At 34.1% G+C, this 12,680-nt stretch overlaps 1 protein-coding gene across 14 annotated transcripts in view; it reads left to right on the top strand.

The window, feature by feature from the left end:
- Rbms3 (RNA binding motif single stranded interacting protein 3) overlaps positions 1 to 12,680 on the top strand; it is a 1,369,918-nt gene that overhangs the window by 1,307,874 nt on the left and 49,364 nt on the right. For 9 of the 14 annotated variants that reach the window (XM_013077038.3, XM_013077039.3, XM_087181429.1 and 6 more), the window contains one exon: positions 3,090 to 3,137. The exons of the other annotated variants lie outside the window; for them this stretch is intronic. In XM_013077038.3, the coding sequence (XP_012932492.2) occupies positions 3,090 to 3,137 (48 nt within the window). The remainder of the gene's footprint in view (positions 1 to 3,089; positions 3,138 to 12,680) is intronic. 14 annotated transcript variants of the gene reach the window in all.

Raw genomic sequence — 12,680 nt, 5'->3', positions numbered from 1 at the left:
TTTCATTTGTTCAGTTGCTCCTCACCAGTGACTTGCAATGTCACCCAAATCTTTTGAAAGAAATAAAAAGATTTTGTTCTGAAGCCTCTTTATCTGCAGTTAGTGTTGTGTTCTCCAAGCCACTGGTGATTTGTGACATCATTGGATTCCCATGGTGCACCATACCCATTCACAAAAGTAATCTTGTAATTGTACTCCATTATTCACAACAGTTCCCTAGAATTTTTCAATAACAGCACTCCTTTACTGCTCTAAAATTCTGATGATACCAGGTGAAAATCTGAATTATTCACTTTGCTTAGATATTGTCTTTTTATCATTATTGGATATGAATGTCTAATATTTTAAATCAATATGTTTATTGGTACAATTTAAATACACATAATGATCACATTCAGCATAGGGAATTTGTTCCTGTATATAATGTATCTTGATTCTTCTTTTCTTCCCATTCCACTCCCCTCCTTTAGGCCCCTCTTCCCTCCGTATTTACAAAAGCTTTGTTTCCATTTTTTCCTTCTTTTCTCATTTATTTCTTTTCCTTTCCTTTCTTTCCGATGTAAGAATTAAGATGGAGAATTATAGAAAGCAACAAAATTTTAGACTCATGATTCAATACATAGTATTATAAATGATAAGTAGTACTTTTCCATAAATTTTTTTCAGGAAAAATAGCAGCTAATTATAAATGGTAAATAGAGGAAAGAAAATATAGTTTAAAAAGTAACAGTTTTAAAAAATTTGTTTAATCTTATTTTAAAATAAAAGACCTTAGAAGAGTAGTCTAACAATAGAAATAATGAGGAGGCTTTGTGTAAATATCTATTAAGTAAATTTTAAAGTTTTTCTGTTTGAAAAATAGACTGTACAATCAAATAAATTAGCAATAGAGTAAAAAGTCCTAATACATAAAATGCCAAAGAACATTGAACAGGTGGTTGATAAAGAAAGGAACAGGATGCTGAAGAATACATGAAAAGTTATAATAAAAGACAGAAACTACAACTTAATCCAACGTGTAGAATTAACACAAGCACACATATCCCATAAAATAAAGTCATCAGAATAGAGCAGACTACTGATGATGGTGTTGGAAAATAAGCATTTTCAAACAGTGATTACATCATGGAAGTAACCTAAGTTTGTACCCAGAACCAGTTAAAGCAAAGTAGGCAGTCAGAATAATTCAGCACATTTATCCTGGCAGAAAGAACAGCTACAGTTTTGAACAGCTAGTTTATTGAACTATCCTAAAATTTTAAAAAGCCTTTATGCTTCAAAAATATTTGATAGTGTTCTTTATAATTATAATAAGAAGAAAAACTGAACAAATCAGAAACTGTCCATAAATTGAAATGTAAAACAGCATATAATTATGAGTTTAAACTAATTAGAAAATGAGAAATTTAAAATGTTATATCAAAAATGAAAGTAAATTTGTGTATGTGGAGTATAATGCCCATTGTGGAAAATAAAATAAAATAATGGTGTAAAGAAATGCAAAGCAGGGGTGATTATTTTGAAGGAAGAGATTAGAGGTAATTTTTATTTTAAATATTATAGTTGTCTTTATTCTCCAACTATTCAACAACCAACATTATTTTCTTGTATTATTTACTTTTAAATTTTATATTTTTGGGAAATTGTCAATGGCACGGTTCAAAAATTAATGGTTTTCTATTTTTCTGGGAGTTTGTTTGTTTTATACTGGTAACATGATTGGAGTTTTTTCAAAAGGTAGGAATTAATATCACTATTAACAAAAATTTTTGATAGTCTTAAAATGATTGTATTTCTTCTAAATTTGGAATTATAATTAATCCACAAGTTCACTGACCTATTTTGAGAAACATAAGAACTCATAGCTATGGTTTTGTTGCATTTGAATCTTCTGATCAGTGTTTGCTTTTGTCAAAGTCCTTTGCAATGTTTAAGTTCTTATTTACCTTCTCATATGCCATTTACTCTGGAGCATGATTAGTATTATCCTTTGGTGGCAAGGAGATGAAAGTGAGAAATTTGTGGTAGTCCAAAAGTTTTTAAATGGGTGGAAAAATAAATTTGGGGTTTTGGCTTTTAAAATGGAATTCAGGCCATATGATTAAAATAAGGGTTCACACAAGAATATCTATTTAACCATGTTTGGAGTAGCTTATTTGAATCTGAACAATACTGGGTCCCTTAATAAAATTTTCCCCCCAAGGAGAACTGTAACAAGATTAGAATTTTCCTCTTTTAGAAGGGGGGCTAAAGCCACAGGTTATGTCCTACTTTCTCTTTTGTAAGATCCCTGGCTAAAGAAATTGTATCAAGCCAAATCTTTTTTCGTCTTCAAAAACAGATAGATATATTTGGTCCGACATGAACCAAAATTTTGCAATGATTGACATGTAATTCAATGAAGCTTTCCTAAAATATGTCACTTCTGGTGTTAGGACACTTTGGAAAAAAACAGCCATCGTCTGTTCAATAGGCTATGGTCTATGAATTTCTGCTCCAAAATATCAGCACAGAAGGCATCTGTGTGTGCAGAAAGCCCCCTCTGCTTTGCCTCTCAGATAGCTACCCATCATCACACCTGGCACTTGGTGCCTAACAATGCAATTGGGGCTTCAAATTGCATTCACCTCCATACAGTGTGAAAATGTGTAAGTTTTTTATATTTCTCCTTTAAATTTTCATTCTTCCTTTTATTCTCCAGGACTTTGCCTTATATCATGCTTTGAGCCCCCTCCAAATAGGCTACCTGTAAAACTTTTGTGTCAGTCAGGGAGGGTAAACTTTTCTCATTGATTCCCTAGTAAACAGAACAAACAGGAAAATTATCATGTTCCGTGTCAAATTATAGTGTCCCAGCAGATCGTGCTGGTTCTGACATCATGGACAACATGGTGGTAATGGGAACCATGGTATCAACCAACCTGGAGTATCAGCTCTAAAGTAGAGTCACAAGGCTTTGACTGCTTAAAGGCAGGGGTTTAGGTGACCATATGACACACAATGGGCCTTTCCAAGTTTTAAAGCTAAGATTCTGTTTTATTTTCTTTTGTACTTCATTGCATTCTTTCTCATGCTCTTTTCATTCAAAGATTCAATCCCAAGACAGGATTATGATACTCCACCAGCTGTTGTGTCAGGTAGGAAAATTCTAATTCCTTTAAGACTTGATTGGAGGGGAGAGATGGAAGTTGCCTGGTTTTCTCCAAAATTCTTTAAAGCAGTGATTCTCAATAGCAGTGGGTACAGAAAATTTGAATTTTATTTTGGCAGGGGGTGTACACATTGCTTTTTAAATAAAATAATAAGAGCTCAAAGACACTTTGTCTATGAAGGATACACAAAAGATAGAGCCTATGTTCTCTATCAGTGATTCTCAATGCTAGACAAGGTCATCACCATTTCTGAAAAGTGGGATGAGGATATTATATTTAGCAAAAGAGTCATGGATTAATAAAAATAGATTGAGAAGCACTGCTTTATAGACCAGAATTATTTTGAAGTTAAAATAAAATCATCCCATTTTGCTTATTTGGCAATGCAGCACAGGGTCTAACAGATAGTAGGTACTCAGTATAATTATTTGTTGAATGAATTAAAAGTTTAAATTTGTTCCAAAAATGGCATTTTGTATATCAAAGTGAATCTATCAAGATTTTATTTGTACAGCAAAGTGGCAAAGGTTGCTTTGAAAATACATTAGGGTCTTCAGAATTTTAATTACCAATATTTAAGTTGTTTCCTAAAGTTTAGTGGTATCGTTTGTAAGAGGTGTGTGTGTGTGTGTGTGTGTGTGTGTGTGAAGAAGTTGATTTTTATTTTAAACTGCATAGACCTTGTGCATTCATCTTAATTTGGAATTTTGATTTCTTGCAAAGAGGAAAATGGGCATAATTGTTTATTTATTTTGATTTTTTTAATTAAATGAAATACTGGCAGTCTGGAGTACTTTGAAATCTTTGATCCTTTTACATGTTAGATGGCAAGAACATAAAATCCAAACTCAGAAGACAATTAGAGAGACAGAGCAAGAAAAAAAAAATGAGAGTAAATATAGTAAAAAAGCCTGAAAGACAGTCAAGCCTGGAATCCAGACAAGGGTTTCCAAGCAGAGAACATTGTGGGTTTTTTTTTTTTTTTTTTTTTTTGGTACCAGAGATCGAACTCAGGACCTTGTGCTTGCAAGGCAGGAGGCGGAACCACTGACCTAAATCCCCAGCCAACATTGTGTTCTTGACTGCACTACTTGCTTGACCCAGCATCCTAAGCATAATCTTTGTTGTGTGTCCTGTGGACTTGTTCAGTTATGTTCCTGGCCGACTTCTTATCTTGAGACTTTAAGAATTTCCCCATTGAAAAACAGTAGTTTCATTTTCAACTATGAAGTCACTTTTGTCCTCTTGATGATATCTATAAATTACCATAACTTAAAATATCCAGTCTTTCTTTAAAGCATATTACTTGTCATATCCGAATGTGCCATTTTCATTTAAGATAGGGGAAACTTGGGAAGAGACTTTGACTTGTGCGGCTTCTACTTTGTTTAACATGCAGCATCTTTGTTTAACTAAGGACATCTATTCATGATAATTTATCAGTGTTAATAATGATAAGTGACCCAATCTGGAACTTTCTTTCAACTAAGTGTCCTGATTTCACTTTCATGAACACAGTGCAAAAAGCAAAGTACTTATTATATATCATTCCTGGGTCAAGCACTATCAAATCATTTGAGGCAGAAACCCTGCCTAAAAAATCAAAGCTCTAGAGTTGCCATCTGATTCAATAGACTTTATAGTCACTGAAAAATCTTGAGCAAATATGTGATTTGATAAAAGACATAGACTAAGAAATTTAGTCTAGCAGTTTTGTGTGTGTTTGATGAAAAAGATAAAGGAATCACATAGAAAAGTGAGAAGTTCAGATATGACATTTATATTAAAAATTTGCTATATTCCCACAAATAAAGTACAGAGAAAGGGAACAGTATAGTGTTCATATGAAAAGTAATGTTTTGGGTTACTTTATAGTTATTTTTTCCTCTTAAAATCGGATGGCTGGCTTGCCATATAATAACTTGCATAGATTTTTTTTGTTTGTTTACCTCTAAATAGAAACAGATTTACCTTTTTAAAATGCCTTTTAACTGACTGGTGGGACAACTTCAGTTACTTTTGAAAAGTTGCATGTCCTTTGCCCAACCATATCAGAAAAGTGAAATGGCTATTGTAACATCTCCTTCCACACTATCCCAAAATTCCAATACTGAACAACTCAAATAATCAGGTCTTTGCCAGTGTAGGAGCCAAGCAGATTTGCTCTAATTTATTAAAGTTCAAGATACCTACTTCATGATTTACAGGACATAACCCAGACTAATTAATTCAATGAATATTTCAAATATTTATTAAGAAATTTCTAGACAGTAGATGCTACACTCTAGTGATAGACATACAAATTAGAGTTGAAAATAGATCCTTGGTAAACCATATTGTGATCTAATTTAATGTTATTTGTGATATTTAAAGTATAATATATAAAGGAACAAGCATCTAGAAATAAAATTTGAATCCTCAGAAATAAAGTGAATTCTGAGCTGGATTAGGAAGGATAAATCTGAGTTTACCAATTAGACAATGGGAGGAAAGGTAGAGTAGGGAAAGAGAACAGGATATGGAAACTCTTAGAAATAGCAAAGCATATGCAGGTGATTAAGTCTCAGTAAGTCAATTGATATGGAGTCAAAGCCAGGTCAGTATAAATCTGATTTGGAGTGAGAACACTTTTCTTTTTTGAGTCATGTTTCATCTTGTTCTTTTTATTTATTTAAATAATATGTACTGGAAGCATTATATGTGATTATTATTGTGCTAAGTGCTAGAGATGCAACTTTTTTCTAATGATTTAGGAAATTAGGTATAAACAAGTTACTGCCATACAGTGTCATAAATGCTTCAATTATAATAATGGTTAAGTTTGTCCAGTCATAAATCAGATGCCTGAGTACAGAAGCTACTTGTGTCATTTACTAATTGTGGAAACATGGGAACATTATTACTTATCTGATGAAATAACCTCATAAATTTTTCCTAAGCATTGAGTAAGTTAAGGTTGGGTGAGTTACAACATTTAAGCTGCTTAAAACAGATCCTGACAAAAAATTAGAGTTCAAATATTATTAGCCACAACTATATTAATCATTATTGGTACAAGCATTGTGACAGCACAAAAAAAGAACAACTAACTCGATTGAGCGAGGTCAGAGAAAGAATCTTGGTAGAAGAATTCTCTAAACATAGACATAAGGATACAGGGATAGTGGCTAAGTGCAAAATACTTTAGAAGGGAGACTTTATGACCAAGGAGGCAGCATGTTCAAAGGCTTATTTAAACAAAGTATAGCAAAGTGAGGGAATTACAGCTGGCAAAATAGGGCAAAGATATATACAGGAAGAAAGAGTAGAGAAAATGAGCCTAAGAATGAGATGAGATGGAACATCACCAAATATAGTAGCCTAAACTCTGTCATTATGACAATAGAAAAACATTAAAAAGTTTTATGCTGGAGAATGACACAGTAACTCTGGGTATCAGGTGGAGAATACGCTGGAGAGAGGCAAAACTAGGAAAAAAAAAGAGCTGAACTCAACAATCCAAAGAAGAAATCATGGTGGCTTGCTCTTAAGTCATGGAAATGAAAATGAAAAGTTGGTAAATTTGTGACATATTAATGAGGTATAACACATACGACTAGTAAACGATTGAATATCGAGATAGGAAAAGAAAGAATTTTCTACCTCATAAATTCCTAACAGCTCAAAGGCCCGAGGTGCCATTTGTGGAGGTCTAAATCATGGAAAGGAAGATCAGATTTGTTCAGAAAAATACTGAATTCAGTGTCAAGCATGCTGAGTTTGAGATGTCTGTGTTGCATGCAACTGGAAATATTTGGATATGTGTGTCTGAGCTCAGATGATATCTCTTACCTAGGGGTGGATTTTGGAGATACCATCATTGAATTAAGCTGTGTCACCCAGAGAATGTGATGTGGGCCAAAGAAAGCACAAATGATTTTAAAAATAAAGAGTCAAAAAATCGAGCGTAAAATAAAGATTGAAAAAGACAACTTAGGTGTGGAAGAAAGAACAAGAGGATGGGTTTTCAAAAGAGAATCCGGTCTAATGACACGAGTCTGGAAAATAAGTCATTGGAATTTTGCCTTAGTTACTTTTCTCTTTGCTGAGACAAAATACCTGACACCCAAATTTAAAGATGGAAAGGCTTATTTAGCTCACAGTTTGTAGGGATTTCAGTTCATAGTTGGCTGGGTGCAAGGTAGGGTAGCATGGCAAAGGGGCATCACAGCGCAGGGAGCAAGCAGCAAGCAACAAGAAACAAGCAACAAGCAACAAGCAAGGTCTCTCTCTCCCTTATATCTTATTCAGCCTACCCACCCTTAAGGCGGATAGCACTCACACCCAGGATGGGGCACCCTTAATCCTACCTAGAACTATGCCACACCCATCAGTGGACTAATTTAGTAATCATATATCCTTATATCCTTGATCCCAGCCTCACACACTCCAGATCCAGCCACCTCCAAAAAGCCCTACCTATGACCCCATGAGGTTTTGGAGGACATCTAGACATAAGCCATAACAGAATTTGTTATACAGAATCACTAGTGAATTTAATGGTCCAATTTAGGGCAAAGGGCAGCAACACATAAGAAAGCAGATAGCAAACATAACTAACTCAAAACATTTTGCTTTGAAGAGGAGAAAAAATGCTAACAAAACAAATAGACTAGAATTGACCATTTTTTTTTTAAAGATGAGAAGTATTGGCTATGATGGGAAGAAGGAAGGAGATACTTCCAAAGTTTAAAGATGTAATTCATAAAGGAGATGACTAATAGAACAAGGTCTTAACAGAAGCTCTGTGTGTGTTCTAGGAATGTGAATGAACAGGAGCTAACCATAATGTATGTGCATGTAAATCTGTATATATAGACATAGGAAGTCTTGGCGATAGCCATTCTTTATGGGATAAAATGGAATATCAGTATTGTTTTAATTTACATTTCTCTAATGCTCAGTGATGTTGAAGATTTCTTCATGTATTTCCTGGCCATTTGTACTTCTTCTAAGAAGTGTCTATTAATTTTTCTTGCCTATTTTTGATTGATTCTTTTATTTGGTCAAGTCTAATTGAGTTCTTTATAAATTCTATCTATTTGTCCTTGGTCTGAGGAATAGCTGGATTTTTTTCCAATTCTGTAGCTTATCTCTTCTCTTTGTTGATTGTTTATTTTGCTGTGTAGAAGATTTTTAGTTTAATAAAATCCCATTTGGTGATTCTTGGTACTATTTCCTGTGCAACCAGGGTTTTGCTCAGAAAGTCCTTGGTTAAACTATGACTTCAAGGATTTTGCCTATTTTATCTGGCAGCATGCTGTTTCTGCTTTAACAGTTAGATCTTTGATCCATTTTTATTTTATTTTAGTATATGGTGAAAGACACGGGTCCAGATTCAATCTTCTGTGTGTGGGCAGTCAGTTTTCTCAGCCCCTCTGACAAAGATCATATAGTTGAAAGTGTTCAGGGTTGTTTCTTCAACTTCTATTCTGTTCCATTGAGCCATGTGTCCTTTTCTGTGCCAGAACCATGTTTTTTTTTTATCACTGCAATTTTGTAATATAACTTCAAATATGGGGTCGTGATGCCTCCTGCTTTGGTTTTGTTGCACTGGATTACTTTTGTGAGTCTTTTCTGTTTTTATATGAACTTTTGGCTTGTTTTCTTTAGTTCTGTGAGACTGTTAGTATTTTGATTGGTTAAATCTGTATATCAGTTTTGGAAGTGTGGCCATTTTGACCATATTCTTTCTTTAAATCCAGAAACGGGATATCTTTCCATTTTTTTTATATCTTCTTTGATCTCTTTTTTCAGATTACTCTAGTTTTCATTGCAGAACTCTTTCACTTCTTTGATCAGGTTAATTCTTTAAGTATTTAATGTTTCCCAGTTCTATTGTAGGCCATATTTATTTTTTCCTAATATCTTTCTCAGTAAGTTCATTATTGGTTATTGTGTTGATTTTGTATCCTGCTACATTGCTGAATTGGGTTATTATTTTCCATAGAGGATCACATCATCTTCAAATCAAGATAATTTGACTTCTTCCTTTCCTATCCTTATCACTTTTATTTGTTTTTCTTGCCTAATTGCTCTATCTCAAGAACTCAAATAATATAAGATGCTGGCAAGGCTGTAGGAAAAGAGGAACCTTCTACATTGTTGGTGGGCATGTGAACTAGTACAACCATTATCAAATCATATGGCGATTCCTCACAAAACTAAAGCTAGAAATTCAATTCAATCCAGCTAGTCCCCTTCAAGGTGTCTTCCCAAAACAGTTAAAGACATCATATTACAGTGATACATACATACTCATGTTTATAGCAGCACAAATCATGATAGCTAAAAATTGGAAGCAGCCTATATGCCCATCAGCAGATGAGTAGATAAAGAAAATGTGGTATGTACAAACAACGGAGTACTACTCTGAATAAAGAAGGATAAACTTAAATCATTTAGGAAAATGAATATACCTTAAGACTGTATTATTAATTGAATTATACCAGACACACAAGCTTAAAAATCTCCTGGTTTCTCTTATATGAGAAAACCAAAATACAACTAAAGAGCAAAGTAAAAGATAGATAATAGGAAGTAAGGAAATAGATCTTTCTCAAATGGGAAGGAGATCAAGAAATGAAGGGAGGGGGGAGGTAGGAGGAGAGAAGAAGGAGATGAGGGACGGGGATTTAGCTCAGTGGTTCTGCCGCCCGCCTCACAAGCACAAGGTCCTGGTACCAAAAACAGAGAAGGAAATGAAAAAAGTTTTAAGATATGTTAAGTACATGTACCAACTCCCCACAAGGAATGTAAACATTATGTACTGCAAAACATGTACTAATAAAAAAATTAGAAAAGAAATAATTAAGTCAAGTTAGGGAAGGATTTAGGGAGAACAGAGATTTGGAAAAATGTACTGTGAGAATGCCACAAAATACTACATAGAAAATTTGAGGGTCAGTCCTGGGAATTCACTTGAAGCTAAAGACTATGAATTTTTATGATACCAATCTGTGAAGATGCTTTATTTTCTTGATATAGTGATCAAGAACCAAGAAAGCAGACATGTTTTAATCTAAGGAGAAGTAGTTACTGAGTAGATTGAGAAAAACGGTAATGTGTATCAATGATGATGGCAAGATAATTGAATTACAAATTGTGGGTTCAAGGAAAATATGATGAAAAAGGAAGGGAATAGGAAGAAAGCATAAAATATAGAGACTAGAGTTCTTAGTAAGCTGTATGGAGCAGTCAGAAGAGGAATACTTAGATTTAAAGTTTTGACAAATTAAATATTTCTTGGCATAGTGGGATATTTTTATGTATGTGGGCTTTGTTTAGTTTGGTTTGATGTTTGCCATTATTGAGTTATGTGTGACTTCAGGAACATTTTTCTTAGAAAGAGTCTAAGATAAATCTTTAGGCTTTAACAGTGAATATCTTTTAAATATGATAGTAATCTGAGAAAATTAAGAAGAGAGTTGGTGTTCAAAAGAAAAGTGAGTGATGTTCTGGAAACAGGGAGCCTCTGATTTATCTTGGTGTCACCTATCTTTGCCTAATTTTCAGCTATCCTTTTCCCAGCTCATTTCAAGGATAAAAGACAGAGAACTGGAACTTCCCTGTAAATTTGTATACAAAACCAGAAATCTATTCTTTTTTAGTGTTACTTTTCCCTCATAGTTATAATTCCTTAAAACATTCTTTTATTTTAAGCAGGAGTAGAAAAAATAAGTAAATGAAGAGTAAAATATCATTTATATACATGGCTGGATTTTATGAAGCGCATATGAAAACTACAGATAATTTGTCATCAATTTTTTATCTCAGTTTCCTTTAGCTTAATCTCCTTGAAGGGCATCAGCATGGAATCAAGCAAAAGATAATTATTCCCAGAGAACAAAAGTAGAATACAAATCCATCATCCAAAGTTAAAGGAAAAAAGGTATATTTGGCTCACAGTTTGTAGAGGTTTCAGTCCATTATCAACTGACTCCAAGGCAGGGTGGCATCACAGAAAGGCATCACAGAGGAGAAACAGTCCATGGCAGGGAGAAGGTAGCAAAGCAAGTGAGGGGCAACCATAGCTCTTTCTGTCCTTTATTTTTCATCCAGGCTACTCAGGGAGGGTAGCACTCACACTCTTAATTCTAGGGACCTTGATCCTTGCATTGCACCATGAGTCAATCCCAGCGTCATACATTCTAGATCCAGTCACTTCTGAAAAGCCCCACCTATGACTGCATAAGGCTCTGGAGAGACATCTATACAAAGCCATAACACCACAATAACTTGGAATTGGTGATGTTTAACCAAACATTTCATTGAAACTTCTCTTTATCTTGCTTCTTCTTAGGTGAAAATTACTTTCTAAAACTTCCCTGTGTCCTCAGGGAGTGAAGGGCAGTATGTATGCTACTTCAAAGAGCAAAGCCATTTTCAGCTTTAGGCAGCATTTATTTTCATGGATATCATGAGCAAATTACAAATAATTTCCATCTCTTAATTAAAAATTAGACCATTAGTACCTCCAATTAGCAACAATTAGCTGTTAAATTTTATTTACTGTAAAAGACCTGACACAGAGTTATAAGTGTTCCCACAAACACACATGAAAATGTTTCATTTCTTTCTTCAAATACTGTGCACTTACTTTGATTACAGAACGGCATTTCTTTAAATGTACTAATTAATTGAATTTTTTCTTTTTAATAAATTCTGATAAAGATGAATTTGCTCTACTTATTCATGCATTCAGCCAATATTTACAGACTTCCTACCATGTTACTAGGAAACAGGACCATGTGGTATAGAAAAAATCCTTGCCCTTAATGAACAGAATCCAACAGAGGACAGGCTTATAAAGAGTGATCACTTACCATGTGATAGATATTATTAAGAGTCATCTGTAAAACTTGAGGGTTTTTTTATTAGGTTTATTGGTACATTTTTGATGTACATTTTGATCACATTTATCATAGGTTATTTGTACCTGTACATGATATATCTTGGTTCTTATTTTTTCACAATCCTCTTCCCTCCCTTCAATCCCTTCTCTCCTCCCTATACACAGAAGCTTTGACTTTGTACATATTTGTAAAAATATTTAACACAGGCATATGCATGCTGAGTTAGTATGTTCCTGCTGGTACTTTTACATTGTTCACTAAATTATAAAAATGAAGGCTTTTCTTAAAAACCTTTTCCTGTGGGACTACAGTTTCTATTTATCTATTCAAGTAATTTATCCTAAAGGGAGTTTAAGCAAACAGACTCTTCTGAGAAATAAACATCATTCTTTTCTCACCTAGTTTCCCCACCTCTAGGCAGGTGGATAGGTGTGTACAAAACCTTATGCCTTTTTTTATTATCCAGCAAGCTTTTTCTGTAAAAGTTCAGAGAGTAAATTGTTTGGGCTTTGCAGCCTGCATAAGACATGTCTCAACTACTCAACCTTGCCAATGTTGCATGCAAACAGGAAGGAACGACCAAGTATGACAAGGCTCTATTAAAGTTTTATTTACAAAATAGGCAGCAAACTGA

The sequence above is a fragment of the Heterocephalus glaber genome, unplaced genomic scaffold, assembly GCF_053883595.1.
Source record: "Heterocephalus glaber isolate CG9 unplaced genomic scaffold, H.glaber_assembly_v1.0 deba00001472, whole genome shotgun sequence".
Lineage (NCBI taxonomy): Eukaryota > Metazoa > Chordata > Mammalia > Rodentia > Bathyergidae > Heterocephalus > Heterocephalus glaber.
Note: the sequence above shows the minus strand (reverse complement) of the source record. Positions and strands in the feature narration are given on the sequence as shown.